The 15,029-nt window shown below is 35.6% G+C and overlaps 1 protein-coding gene and 1 pseudogene across 1 annotated transcript in view; both read left to right on the top strand.

Moving 5' to 3' along the window:
- LOC147555780 (uncharacterized) overlaps positions 1-13,118 on the top strand; it is a 29,967-nt gene extending 16,849 nt beyond the window's left edge. The window contains exons 2-14 of the mRNA XM_086658531.1: positions 2,860-2,988; positions 4,335-4,456; positions 4,539-4,749; positions 5,080-5,317; positions 5,528-5,678; positions 5,770-6,114; positions 6,628-6,755; positions 8,437-8,971; positions 9,351-9,501; positions 11,167-11,288; positions 11,383-11,593; positions 11,925-12,156; positions 12,425-13,118. Of these exons, the coding sequence (XP_086514657.1) occupies positions 2,860-2,988; positions 4,335-4,456; positions 4,539-4,749; positions 5,080-5,317; positions 5,528-5,678; positions 5,770-6,114; positions 6,628-6,755; positions 8,437-8,971; positions 9,351-9,501; positions 11,167-11,288; positions 11,383-11,593; positions 11,925-12,156; positions 12,425-13,010 (3,161 nt within the window). The 3' untranslated portion in view covers positions 13,011-13,118. The remainder of the gene's footprint in view (positions 1-2,859; positions 2,989-4,334; positions 4,457-4,538; positions 4,750-5,079; positions 5,318-5,527; positions 5,679-5,769; positions 6,115-6,627; positions 6,756-8,436; positions 8,972-9,350; positions 9,502-11,166; positions 11,289-11,382; positions 11,594-11,924; positions 12,157-12,424) is intronic.
- Positions 1,733-2,637, top strand: LOC147555781 (cysteine-rich repeat secretory protein 38 pseudogene; annotated as a pseudogene).
- Positions 13,119-15,029: the final 1,911 nt, after the last annotated feature.

Here is a 15,029-nt window from a genome sequence, read left to right as displayed (position 1 = left end):
TACATGATTAGGGATGTCTTTCGTATTCCACTATTCCCGGAATCATGTTAGTGGGCAGCGAGGAATGCCGCACACTGATTTCTCTAATGAAGAAAATGGTATTAATTATCTTCAATAAAAGAAACGGGTATTACCCCTTTGCTGGAATAACTCTGTATCGGCGAAGGCTGCTGAACCTCCTCCGCAACAGAATGAAGAATGATTTTTTGTCAGCATTTCGTTAGTCCATATTTTTTTGGTAGAAGCAGGATCTCATTTCCAGTGATTAAGTCAAAGCAAGATTTGTGTAGCTCACTTTTGTTGAATGCTAACATGTACGCCACTCTAATAGAGAAACCAAGGTTTGAATCTTACCGTTAATGAATAAATCAAAGCAAGATTGGACCGAGTACTCTTGTCTTGCTCCAAGACCTGATGTCTGCTTTTAAGGTGACCAGAAGACTGCCAAGTGCCATCCTCTTCAACTCTCTTCTGCGTGGTCTTGACTCGTAAATATCACTTTTGTTCCATGCGGAAGTTCTGATTTCGAAGATTAATCAGTGGGCTCCTATCACTAAGAACGTAATGTCACAGGGTCATGGTCCTCCATCCACGTATATCTAACAAACTTTTCTGCTTTAAAAATCAAAACCGACTTTGAAATTTAATTTTGGGCCATAGAAACGGTTACTTACTATTCGTGTAAAAGAAACTACACCTACCTGCATAACAAAAAAATTTCGAAACATAAAGATTTTAGTCAACAAGATTGACCTAAGAAGCATTTTCATTTGGATCCGAAAGTTGATTTTGTTATTCCTCGCCCTCCGATATTTATTTACTCATTTCTTTTCTTTCTCTCTTCCTCTCTCTCCGGTTGCGCTCTCTTACTCTCTCCCTGTAGCCAGGATGAAGGTGAAAGCCCTTTGTCTTCGAGAGAGAGAGCGAGAGATAGAAAGAGGGAGAAAGAAACGACGAAGATAAGGTTTCATATGGAGAACGAGAAGAAGAGAAAAGTAGGTGAAGGGAGAGAGTAGGAGAAAGAAAATAAATGGTGGTGGTGACGGTGGTTGGAAGTTGTGTTGGTGGTGGGCGAAAGTTGTCGGGTGGAGGTTAGGTGAAGATGAAGATTAAAGGCTGAAATGTAACCAGGTTTATTATTGGGTCAAAATTAAAGATACCCCTTAAGTAATCTTGATTGACCAAGTCTTTTATTCTCCAGCGTCTTTTCTTTATGCCCCAAAGAATCCACCACCTATAAAAAGCAGTAACAGTTGTCTTTTTCAAATATGAAGAGTAAATTTGAAATAACAAATTCTATACTGTATATTTTACACAAGGTACCATAGTTTTTTCTTTTTTAAAAATGCAGATCTGATAATAGATAGAGACTTCAAATAAATCACCCAATGAAAATAACGTTGAGAAGTACATGTACGATCGACTCACAAAGCACGACTAGTCGCTGCGATTAGAGACACTAACAATAACTATATGCAATCCAACTGCTGCTAAATTACAAGATAACCTCAAAAGCAGACTATTTTGACTGGACTTATCTTTGATGTCACTTTTATGAAGATTATGAAGTTCGAAGAATTCTTGTACATAACTACAGCTACCTGTAACTCAAGGAAAAAATCAAATGAAGATTCCTACTAACTCTTCAAAAGAGAAACTCTTCTTTCAAACTTTCTATAGAACATTTGAAATGACAAAACAAAAGATTGATAAACAAAGCCTGTAAACCCAAGAATGGCTTCTTCCAAACTCCAAATTCAGATCCAATCTCTCTGCTTTCTGTCTCTAGTAATTCTCTTCCAACATTTTAGTGAAGTGAGTTCTCAACCAGGTTTTGAGAATTCATACAATTGTACAGGGACTAATTTCACCAGCAATAGCCAATATGAAGATAATCTCAAGGACCTCCTATCAAAACTACCGTCAAGCATTCAATCAGATACTAAATCCTATAATGGAAGTTCAGGCCAAGACCCGGATAAAGTTTATGGTATCCTACTCTGCAGAGGTGATCTTGATACAGAAGACTGTAAGATTTGTGCAGAGACTGCAGTCGCACAGATCACAAAACGTTGTCCAAACAGTAAGGAGTATATTTCATGGTATAATAATTGTATGTTTCGGTATTCGGATCGAAATATGTTATCGGTTATGGAAGAGACACCAGAATCAATTTTGTATAATCGAAATAATATGACAAATCGGGAAGCGTTCCATGCAATAGCAACACAGTTGATGGATGGATTAGTAAGAAGAGCTACTACTTCTAATAAAGGAGAACTATTTGCTACTGGTGAAGTAAATTTTACTTCTGAGCAAACAATATATGGGTTGGTTCAGTGTACTTTAGATATAAAACCAGATGAATGTAACAGATGCTTGAGGAATGAGGTGGGTAATATTACTAATTGTTGTTATGGGAGGAAAGGAGCAATAGTGCTTAGACCAAGTTGTAATATAAGGTATGAAGTATACCCTTTCTATGGTTCCACAACGCAACCTCCCTCGCCGAATTCGACTACTACACCAGGTATTTTTTTTTTCATGTTCTTTTACTTTCGCTCTTGAAATTGGTTGTTCGATTATACGGCGCTTTTCTTTTTCTTAATTGGAGAATTAGTCCAACTCCAATAGTATAGATTTAGGATATGCCTATATCCGAAGAACTTAAAGCAAATTTTGATAGTACTAGAAATATCGTGGCGTGATTTAATGATTTTTGGTCTTCGAAAGTTATAGTAAACTGGATTCTTTTCAAGGCGAGCACGTGACTGAACTGTAGAACAAAAATCAATTTGGTAACATTTCACTTAGATTGATCACAATATATTTCTAATTCAAACATTTCTTGGTTTTCAGAGAAAAGGAAGAAATCAAACATTGCTCTCAAAGTGATCATACCTGTAGTAATATCTCTGATGCTCCTCGTCGGTTTATTCATAATTTTGTGGTTGAAGAAGAAAAAGAAGGCCTCTGCAACGCTTGACGGTAAGTAGATATCCTCTTATAGGCATACGATTGAAACTGAATGCACCTTTATCCACAGGATCTGTGCCCGGAATAATATTATTAACAGCCTCCTATTCCAAGCTCAAACTATTAGTAAGATGGTAAACAATAGCTACACAACTATAGCTTGTTCTATAAGGCCAAAGGGAAAGTAACCACAATATATACCGAATAATTACGCAACTACAGCTCGAACTATTAGAATTTAGACAAACAAACACTATGTCGCAAATGGTAAATAATAGCTATACAAGTAACACAGTATTATATTCAAGAAATTAGCGGAACAGGAACTGTAGCAGCCCCAATGACAGAAATTAAGATACTTTATTTCCTCTCTATAGTTTAAGATCCATGTGCAGACCATCTCAATGCAGGCTTATTATAATCTCCTAAAACATCAGTGCTTTAAATCATCTATACATGACTATTCTATGATCAAACATTGACAGATATGAATCTCTAAGAACATGTTCCCATACTTGTATAGTTCAAGGAATAAAATGTCGACATATTTCGGTTGAAATGACCGAAACATGTCCTAAATTCACATCAGCGAAACGAAATTTCTACCGAAATCTGACACGAAATTTCGAAACAGAGATTTAGGTTTAGGGTTTCGAAAGATTCTAAAATCATAACTCATATGATACCTTAATCGTTTATCTTCTACCTTTCTGTTAATTTGTTCCATCTTTTTTTATTACTTCTTCTCAAATCTTTTGTTCTTCAAGAGATTCTTCTCTTCTTTAGGTGATCTTTAACTTCAGATTTCGATTTGAGAGAGAGAGAGGAAGAGGGAACAGTCGGTTTTGGCTGAGAAGTCTTAGGAATAGGGATTAAGGGTTGTATTGAAGGGGAAAACAATTTCTACTACAAAACAAGTATGTTATGTTTTATTTTTGGTTAGCCCCCTAACTATTACTATTATAGCAAATTGGACCCTAAACTAACTGTTTTAGGTTTACATCTGATAAATAAGTCAATGTACCCCCTAAACTAACTGTTTAATTGCAGATAACACCTAACTTAACTGTTTTAGTACTAAAAGAGTTAAATAACTCAATTTATCACCTAAACTAATTGTTTTATTGCAGATTAGTACCGAACTTAATTGTTTTAGAACTATTTTATCATTCTGCAAATTTGTAAAATTTCCACACAGACCGAAATGTTTCCACGAAACGCGTCCACTTTTGGACCGACCGAAATTTCCATCGAAACCGAAATTTCATTCCTTGGTATAGTTTATTAATATTGATTTGTTTTCCAAGTGTATGTTGTTTATTTCTACTTACTTGTTTATCTATATATTCTTGGCAAAGATATGGATGACATTACAAGTGTAGAATCATTGCGGTTCAGCTTGAAAACAATAAGAGATGCCACTAACAACTTCTCTGTTGTTAACAAGCTTGGGAAAGGAGGATTTGGTTTTGTTTACAAGGTAATTTACTAACATTAGTTATAATCAAATATGCAGATTATGTATTCAGAAGATTTCACATCTTCTATCTATATATTATCAGGGTATACTACCAAGTGGACAAGAACTAGCGGTGAAGAGGCTGTCACTAAACTCTGGACAAGGCAAAAAAGAATTCAAAACTGAGATTGGATTATTAGCCAAGCTTCAGCACAGAAACCTAGTCAGGCTTCTAGGATTTTGCTTGGAGGGAGAAGAAAAAATACTCGTCTATGAGTTTGTGCCAAACGGAAGCCTCGACCAGATTCTATTTGGTTTGTTTACTCTTCTTGTTTTATCATGAGCACAAATCTTCCCATTTAAGTTTCACCTTCACGAATTACATTTAGATTTTTGGCATATCATCACATTTTTATGGTATCTCTAGTTATTTTCTAGAGAACCCACCAGCACTCCAAGCTGAATAGACAAAACCAAAAGAAACATGTTTAGGCCAACATAGATTCATAACTGCACGAAATATACATTTGATGCTATACAATAGTATAATATATAAAAGTTCAAGAATACTGAGTAGTCAACTACCATAAATCCAAAATGTTGAGGTCTAACTTGGTCTTTTATTTTGATTGACTTCATGCAAGATCCGTTGAAATCTGCAAATTTAAGTTGGGAAATGCGATACAAAATCATCGGAGGAATTGCTAAAGGAATACTTTATCTTCATGAAGATTCACGACTCAGAATAGCTCATCGTGATCTCAAAGCTAGCAATGTTTTGTTAGACAATGATATGAACGCAAAAATATCTGACTTCGGCATGGCAAGACTATTTGAAATGGATCAAACTCAAGGAGATAGCAGTAAAGCCGTGGGAACATAGTAAGTAATGAAATTCTAACCTATAGTTCTGTTATAAGTTAGAAACAAACTTGGAAATACTATTTCAAACCTTGGGGGACCTAAAAAAAGGATTTGTTAGTAGTTTAGTACTGCTGACAATCATTTACGAACTTACTAATACGCAAAAGTTTGAGATTTTAAAGCAACTCGTTGTTAACAATTGTTTACTCTTTGTCTATTATATCCCAGTGGGTACATAGCGCCAGAGTACGTACTGCATGGGCAGTTCTCTACTAAATCAGATGTATATAGTTTCGGTGTGTTACTTCTAGAGATAATAACCGGCAAGAGAATAAATCATTTCCAGGAAACAGAGCAAGCTGAGTATCTTATAAGCTATGTAAGTATATATGTGTGACCATATTTATATATATAGACACATTTGAACTTGAGAACTAATGAACTTCAAAGATTCTAACAAATAGTTGCAGGTATGGAGAAACTGGCAGGAAGAGACAGCTTTAGAAGTCATAGACGAAACAATAAGAGACTGCTTCTCCGCGAATGAAGTTATGAAGTGTATACAAATAGGATTGTTATCTGTTCAAGACGTTCGTGAAAGACCAACTATGTCATCTGTCTTTCAGATGCTCACAAGTGAAATTACCTATCTCCAAGTACCATCAGCACCGGCACTGTTCCACCACGGTCCAATTTTGCCGAGAATAACTTCACAGGATGATATATCAAGAGGAACTAGATCGGATAGTTCTACACAACTAACCCATCCAAGCAATTCGTCGAATCAGGTCTCAATTAGTGAAATTATCCCCCGGTAATGAATAGAAAAGGTATATAGAACACTTGTAACTTATGATCAGAGGATGATCAATAAGGTTTCAGAATGACTTGCTAAGTTGATTTACGATTCACACCAGCAACAATATCTGATCAATCATTCAATATAACTTGAAGTCAAGGTGTTAGTGGGTTTGTATTGCATGCTCTTTTGATTTACAATGGGTTGTGATTAGAGATTCAGATTATTGCTCTGTTACTCACTGTCATCGACAATGCCGTATTAAATGTCTGATGAGGAAGAAGAAGAAACCTGATAAAATTGCTAGTAACTCTTTTAGTAATTAAGAAATCATAAACAGTTCTGAAGTCTCACGTTTGAAATGCATTATTCAATTGATTAGCTTTTCCATTTGTGGAAGATATGGGTAATCTTACAAGGACTGAATCATTAAAATACGACTGAACGACAATAAATTGGATTTTCTGGAATTCTTGAAATGAAATTACTAAAATATTGTTCATTTCTTTTGTTCTCAAAAACTAAGAAGTCCGAGATACCTGTAATAGTTGTTCTTGCTTCAGTTGCTGCTCTTGTAATGGCACAGAAAGAGTTATTCTCAAGTTTACGATGTGTGACTGAGGAAGGGAAGTTCCAAATTTTCCAGAAACTGCAACTGTAAAAGTCAAGATTTAGACGACAATGATTATAGTTTGCACATACTCAAAATTTTGTTATGAAACATGTAAAGAGAGGTAAATAAAAGAGTAAAAGATTCAGACAACCAAACACAGAATGTGAAAATCCTGATACTTGTTGAACACAATCAATCTACTAGAATGGAAGAGTTATTACAGTTAACAACGAATGAACAATCTCCCAGCACATACTCTTGAGTCTTGAGTCTTGAACTCAGGAACTTAATTCTTGAGTAAGTTAAGAGAACACCAAAGATAGTCTCTCGAATATCTCTAAGAAATACATGGTTAAGGATGTCTTTCGTATTCCACTATTCCCGGAATCATGTTAATGGGTGGCAAGGAATGCCGCATACTGATTTCTCTAATGAAGAATATGGTATAAATTATCTTCAATAGAAGAAGCGGGTATTACCTCTTTACCGGAGTAGCTCCTCTGTGTCGGAAAAGGCTGCTGAACCTCCTCCGCAACAGAATGAAGAATGAACTTCTTGTCAGGATTTCGTTAGTCCATATTTTTTTGGTAAAAGCAGGATCTCATTTCCAGTGATTAAGTCAAAGCAAGATTTGTGAAGCTTACTTTGGTTGAGTGCTAACATTTATGTCACTCTAATAGAGAAACCAAGGTTTGAATCTTACCGTTTCCGAATAAATCAAAGCAAGATTTGACTGAGTACTCTTGTCTTGCTCCAAGACCTGAAGTCTGCTTTTAAGGAGATCGGAAGACTGCCAAGCGCCATCCTCTTCAACTCTCTTCTGCGTGGTCTTCACTCGTAAATATCACTTTTGTTCCATGCGGAAGTTTTGATTTCGAAGATTAATTAGTGGGCTCCTATCGCTAAGAACGTAATATCACAGGGTCATGGTCCTCCATCCACGTATATCCTAATAAACTTTTCTGCTTCAAAAATCAATAACTGATTTTCCGTCTTCCAAATATTTCACTAACCAGCTTTATTATATCTAACTGAGGACTAATATTTGAATATAAAATGCTTTTGTAATAATGAAATCAGCAAGGCCAAAATAATTAGCTCTAGTCACACTTTAAATACAAAATCACAACTCACAGTTTATTTATTTTCTTTTCCAATTTGCACTTCGAAATAAAGCATTTAATTTCATTAACTAAATCATTCGGAGAAAATCTTCGGCAGAGATTAAACGAAATGAGATACTAAGTGAAGATAATGTTAAGATAATATTTGGTCACTACTAGACACTGTGACTAGAGCTGCCTGATAACTATATGCCACCTAACGTACTCCTATAAGTACAATATGTCCTCAAAGGCAAGTACCTTGACTTGACTTGTCTAAGACGTCGACTCTTTAACGACTTTGAAGTTTAATTCTGGGCCATACAAACGGTTACCTGTAACTCAGGAAAAACATCAATTGGAAAAATAAATATCCGACAGACTCTGAAAAGCTGAAGATGCCAAATTAACTTTTCAAGAAAGTAACTCTTCTAACCCTTATATAAACATTTTCATCAGATACTAGAAACTTGGTAAACATAAAACCTGCAAACCAAAGTATGGCTTCTTTTGAACTCCAACCTCAAATTCAATATCTCTACTTTCTATCTCTAGTAATTCTCTTCCTACATTTTAGTAGAGTGAGTTCTCAACCAAGTTTTGAAAATTCGTACTATTGTAGAGGGACTAATTTCACCAGCAATAGCCAATATGAAGATAATCTCAATCAACTCCTATCTTTACTACCAACAAAGATTAAATCTGATACTAACTTTTATAACGACAGCTCTGGCGATTACCCAGACAAAGTTTACGGTGTCTTACTCTGCAGAGGTGATCTTGATACTGATGATTGTGGGGTTTGTGCTCAGACTGCAGTTGACCAGATAACACAACGTTGCCCAAATAGTAAAGAGTACATTTCGTGGTATAGTAACTGTATGTTTCGGTATTCAGATCGTTATATATTTTCAGTTATGGAAGAGAAACCAGAATGGATTTTACATAACAAAAATAATGTGACGAATGAAGTGTCATTCCAAGCAATAGCAACACAGATGATGAATGGATTAGTGACAACAGCTACCACGGCTAATAAAGAAAAATTATTTGCAACTGATGGAGTAAACTTTACTTCTTCGCAGAAAATATATGGGTTAGTTCAGTGTACTCCAGATATTACTGTAGATGAATGTAGCAGATGCTTGCTGAATGAGGTAGGCAGTATTCGGAATTGCTGTTACGGGAAGAGGGGCGTAATAGTGCTTAGACCAAGTTGTACAATAAGATATGAATTGTATCCCTTCTATGCTTCCACTGCTGCATCAGGTATTCTTTTTTCATGTTCTTTTGTCTTCACTGCTGATGGTGGTTGGTTGATATGCTTCCACCTATACTCAGATCCCTACATCCTTGTTTGATCTTTGATGCCCTTCCGTTTCCGTATTTTTCTTTCTTTGAGCCCGATTCCCGAGTAACTCGGCTGACTCTGCCGAGTTTAAAAGCATAGGTAGATCATGTGAATACATGTATTGCAAACATCAATTCAGTAACCTATTTCATTTGTTTTTATCAGGGTAACTTTTCTGATTCAAGTGTTCATTCATTTTGTTTTCAGGAAAAAGAAAGAAGCCCAAAATAATTCTCAAAGTGGTCACACCTGTAGTAATAGCTTTATTGCTACTCGCCACTTTTGCCGTGGTCTTAGGATTGAGGAAGAAGGGGAAGGCATCTACAACGTTTGACGGTAAGTAACTACATTCTTATCCATGAACTTGGATCACCTTTATCTACATAATTGGGGATAAAGACAATGTTAACAACCTCCTGTTCCAAAGTCAAACTATAAGTTAAGACATGGTATAATCTATATTACGTATATGTAAAACTGTAGCTTCCAGCTAGTACTGTAATATTAATACGCTCGAACTATTAGACAAAACCAAAAAACTGGCGCAAAGAAGAAAGAGCATGTAAAGGGGGTCAAATTAGTCATGAAGACATTTCATGGTAGTTTGGATAAACTTCAAGATTATATTTTCTATGCAATTAAGTTTCTTTCGTAAGGATCTCAAGCTCCGCAAAGAAATTATAGTATGGTTTGAAACTTTGAGTTAATATTAAAAATATAAAAGATTGTCTAGAGAGGTCGAGTGTTTTATGTTACATCATCGATTCCTCCCATTTATAAACAAAATCATAGTATGGTTTGTCCTTCGCCTAGTTAATTTACTCCAATGAAATAGCAGTTCGAGGATATCCTCTACTACTAAAACTCTACGAGGATTAGAGTCCTTAAAAATTTTGTTCTTTCTATCCTTCCAGATGCCCCATATGATTGCTATTAGAATAATGGTCCACAACTTTCTCCTTGTCTTCCTGACTTTGAGTTTTTTCCATTGAGTGATGGTCTGATCTATGGATTTAGGGATGCACCACTGGTTCTTTGAAGTGTCGTAAAGAAGTCCGATAGGATCCTTTCCTTGTCACAGTGTATAAATAGATGCTCAGTTGATCCTGACGACTTCGTGCACCTTATGCAACGATTGTGCATTTGAAACTCTCAACCTTTCAGCATGTCCACTGTGGGAGCCTTATTTTTGTGGCTGCCCAGACTAAGAAGCTTGCCCTCGGGGGAATCTGAGAACTCCATATGTAACTTTGAGTTTTGATGAAACCATTTTGATCATCGACACCAGCCTTTTATAGCACCATTTTACCGTGAACTCGTTTTTCCTTCTCCCCTGATTTCCGACCTTTTGTGTCTTCTCCCTCCTTAAGTTGAGTTTCCTCAATCTCTTGGCAAATCAGACTCCAGGCAATCCAGTAGATTCTTTTCGAGTCCAGTTTATCATCCCAAAGAAAATCACACACCTTTCTATTTCTGTACAGAGATCAAGATCCAGCAAAACCAAAGTTGAGGATCTCAAACTCAACAAGCTAGAAATCAGTTGTTGAAGTCACTTTAAACCACAACCGAAATGCAAACAAGATTCCTACGAGATAACTAAGAGGTCGACATCTTAAAAGAAACTTTTAAAATTAAGAGCTAGAGTCCACATATATGATTATATGGTTACCGCATTTTGAGACTTCAACTTGTTTCTAGAATATAATACTTTTAGCAAATTTAAAATGATATGAATATTGATTTCGCTCTGGTTAAAATTGTTTGAGCTATGATGAGAATGATCTACATTGTGAGTGGATAATCCTCTTAAAAATCAGCCCCTGCATCTCTCAATGAATCAGACAAAATCACAGTAGTTGATTCGGATTTCTAAAGACATGTTTCCCTTACTTAGGATGGTTTATTAATTCCAACTGTGTGTATATTACATTTTGTTCCACTAAGTTTATGTCTGCCCATTTATATACCATTTATCTGTTTATCTATTTATTCCTGGCAAAGATATGGATGACATCACAAATGTAGAATCATTACGGTTCGACTTGAAAACAATAAGATACGCCACTAACAAATTCTCCTTGGCTAACAAACTTGGGAAAGGAGGATTTGGTCTCGTTTACAAGGTAACATATTAACATTTCTTCTGAGTTCATCCAGTACGCCGTGTGCGTGTGTGTGAGATTTCAAAGATTTCACAGCATATCAAAACTTTATCAGGGTACGCTATCATATGGACAAGAAATAGCTGTGAAGAGGCTGTCAATCAACTCTGGACAAGGCAAAAAAGAGTTCAAGACTGAGGTTGAATTATTGGTCAAGCTTCAGCACAGAAATCTTGTCAGGCTTCTAGGGTTTTGCTTGGAGAGAGAAGAGAAGCTACTCGTGTACGAGTTTGTGCCAAACGGAAGCCTAGACCAAATTCTATTTGGTTTGTATTTTGTTTTACCTTAAGCTTAAACCTTTCAGTTTTAATTCTCAACTTCATGAATTAGTTCTAGATTTTTGGCGTTACATATTTTCATATTTCTAATGTCTCTTGAATTGTTAACATGGTTTATTACGATAAACCTCAGAGTCTGCTTAGCCGATCAATCAAAACTTAATAAGAAACGTTTCTATGCCAAGATAGATACGGCACTGCACAAAGCGTACAATTAACTATACAATACTACAATATATGAGAAGTTCTATCATCTATAAATACCGCTAAGCAGCTTGAGATCTAACTTGGCTTCTATTTTTGGTTGTACACATGCAAGATCCATTGAAATCTATAAATTTAAATTGGGAAACACGATACAAAATCATCGGAGGGATTGCTAAAGGGGTACTTTATCTTCATGAAGATTCTCGACTAAAAATTATTCATCGTGATCTCAAAGCTAGCAATGTTTTGCTAGACAACGAAATGAACGCAAAGATTTCGGATTTTGGCATGGCAAAGCTGTTTGAAATGGATGAAACTCGAGGACATATAGCCGTGGGAACATAGTGAGTAGAAATACTATAACTCGTACTTATAGTCCTATAATAGTAAGCTTGTTCATATTATTACATACCTTGACAAATCTACAACTGAAGAATTATGTAGTACTATTTAGCTCGAAATACTATCAAAGAAATCATTCATAAATCTACAAAAGTTTGAGATTTTAAAGCAAGTGGTTGTTAACAGCAATTTTATATTGTTAGAGCTTTAGTTCGAGTTTTGATTGTTTAGTGTTTACCTCTTAATACTGACTACGAATATAATATCCAGTGGATATATAGCGCCAGAGTATGCATTGTATGGACGTTTCTCAGCGAAATCCGATGTATATAGCTTCGGCGTCTTACTACTGGAGATAATAACGGGCAAGAAAGTTAATCATTTCGACGAAACGGAGCATGCGGAGTATCTTCTAAACTATGTAAGTAAATACATATATTATGAAGAAATGATGAACTTTGAGAACTTCCAACAATCAAACGATTTTTTGCAGGTATGGAGAAATTGGCAGGAAGAGACAGCCTTAGAAGTGATAGACCAAACAATAAGAGACTGTTTTTCAGAAAATGAAGTTATGAAGTGCATACAAATAGGATTGTTATCTGTTCAAGATGTTAATGAAAGACCTACCATGGCATATATAGTTCAGGTGCTCACTACTGAAACTAACAATCTCCCAGTACCATCAGCACCTGCATTATTCCACCTTGGTCCAATTCAAATGCAAATGACATCAGAAGACGATACATCCAGAGGAACTAGGTCGGATCCTTCTACACAACTTACTCATCCGAGCAATTCATCGAAACAATCGTCACAGAACCAATTCTCAATTAGTGAAATTATCACCCGGTAATGTATATACTTATGATTAGGGAGAAGGGTCACTAAGGTTTGACAATATGACTAGCTACGTCGTTTTGCTTATTCAAACAGGAAACCATAATGATCGATTTTCACGATATCTCTTCTCTTGCGAAAATTTTCTCTTTTCGGGGAAAGGGGAGAAGCTAATCATTCAGTATAACTTGAACTGGGCAGTTAATGGGGTTGTTATAAGAGATTTAGGTCAAAGCTCTGTGTCTCTACAAATGCCATATTATCATATTTTAGGAAGATGAAGTCATACTTTTGAAATGTATCAATCTGATTAATCGGCATTTCTGTTTACAAACATTTGATATGCATGGGTGAGATAACTAGGAAAGAATCATTATAATACGAATTTAAAGGACATTGATCGAATTTTTAAGAGTTCTCGAAATGAAATCATTGAATAATGTTCATACCTGTAGTTGTTGCCTTGTTGGTGTTGCTTCAGTTGTTGGTCTTGTTCATATCCACCATTTTCTACTTGGGGAAGAGAAAAAATCCTAAAAGACTGAGATTAGGGTTCAAAAGTTTCAAATTTGGATGCAGAAGATTTATGATCGATTTTTTAAGAGTTGCAATGAGCCCAGGGTAACACAGGCATTACAACGTCTCCTCACTCAGTACGGTTCTTTAAGCCTAAATCTTAATATGTGTTCTCTTTTGCTTTCGGGTGAATATATATTGTATACATTACGTTAAGTTTGTGTCATTCTGGCCATACAATTGAAAACCAATGAATTGACCATTGTGAAGACGTGCACATTATATTTAAGTTACTAGATTTTTCGTCCGACGTGAGATTATTCTCACAAGTACCTCAAAACCAATCAACTAAAGTGCTAATATTTGAATCTTGCGATTAAGAAAACATTCCATAATAAAAAAAAAAAAAAAAATTTGGCATTCTTAGTGTGGAAAAATCAATTAAAGTGCTAATATTTAAAGTGGTCAGTTCTTTTTAGATCTAGCCGTTGGAGCAAATCCAACGGTTGGAATAGGGTTCAACCCCCCCCCCCCCCCCCGCATCAATCTCTCATCCCACCATCTCTCTCCCTCATTCAACTTCCGTCTCTTTCAATTTTTTTTCTTCAATCTCATTCAATCTTCTTTCAATTTTTTGTTTAAATTTCTTGTTTAATCGAACTTATTAATCAAGTAAGCTGGAAAAGTTCAAATTCAAATTTAAGGGCCCCAAGAGGGGCTGAAGTTGGAGCTGGTTTTCAGGGATTGAGTTGAAGCTGAAATTTTTAGGTGAAAAAATGAATTTTAGAACCTAAGACAGACTGAGGTTGGACTTGATGTAAGAGAGGTATGTGCATACAAGTCACTCTGTCTCTACCCTACAAACTTTTCATAAACTATTAGAGAGGAATAAGTTTTCTTTTTTTATATACAGAGAAATGAGGTACACTTGCCAATGATCTTCGAGAAGGAAAGGAGGGAATTGACCAAACACCATTGAATGTAACCAACTTGTCTGCACCACCAAACTATGATTTGGTCCACCCTTTGACACATTATGGATTTTATATTTGTACAAAACAGTTTTCTTTCTTCTTTTTTTTTTAGCTGAAAATTATACAAATAGTTGATACTACTAATCCCTAGGGGTGTGCAAAAATAGACTGAACCAATCAAACCAAACCAATCCAAACCGGTCCAGTCGGTTTTCAAACCAAACCAAACAACGAGTGGTTTGGTACGGTTGTAGATTTTCAAAAACCAACTGGTTTGGTTCGGTAAGTGGATGCACTTTTTAGGAACCATTAAAACCAAACCGAACCAATCAAGTTCAATTAATATACATAATTATATATTTACATAATTTTTTCTAAAATACATCTATCATATCTCTATAATTTCATACAAATACATATCTTTCATCAAGTTGCTATAAATAAGAATAACTACTACCCATACAAAACAACAACACTACTACAATATAATGTTACTAGCTAGTATAAGATTAAAACAATTCATGTATCATCAATGTTACTAGCTA

This window comes from Eschscholzia californica, unplaced genomic scaffold, assembly GCF_041429995.1.
Source record: "Eschscholzia californica isolate CP2 unplaced genomic scaffold, dmEscCali1.0.p SCAF_2, whole genome shotgun sequence".
Taxonomy (NCBI): domain Eukaryota; kingdom Viridiplantae; phylum Streptophyta; class Magnoliopsida; order Ranunculales; family Papaveraceae; genus Eschscholzia; species Eschscholzia californica.
Note: the sequence above shows the minus strand (reverse complement) of the source record. Positions and strands in the feature narration are given on the sequence as shown.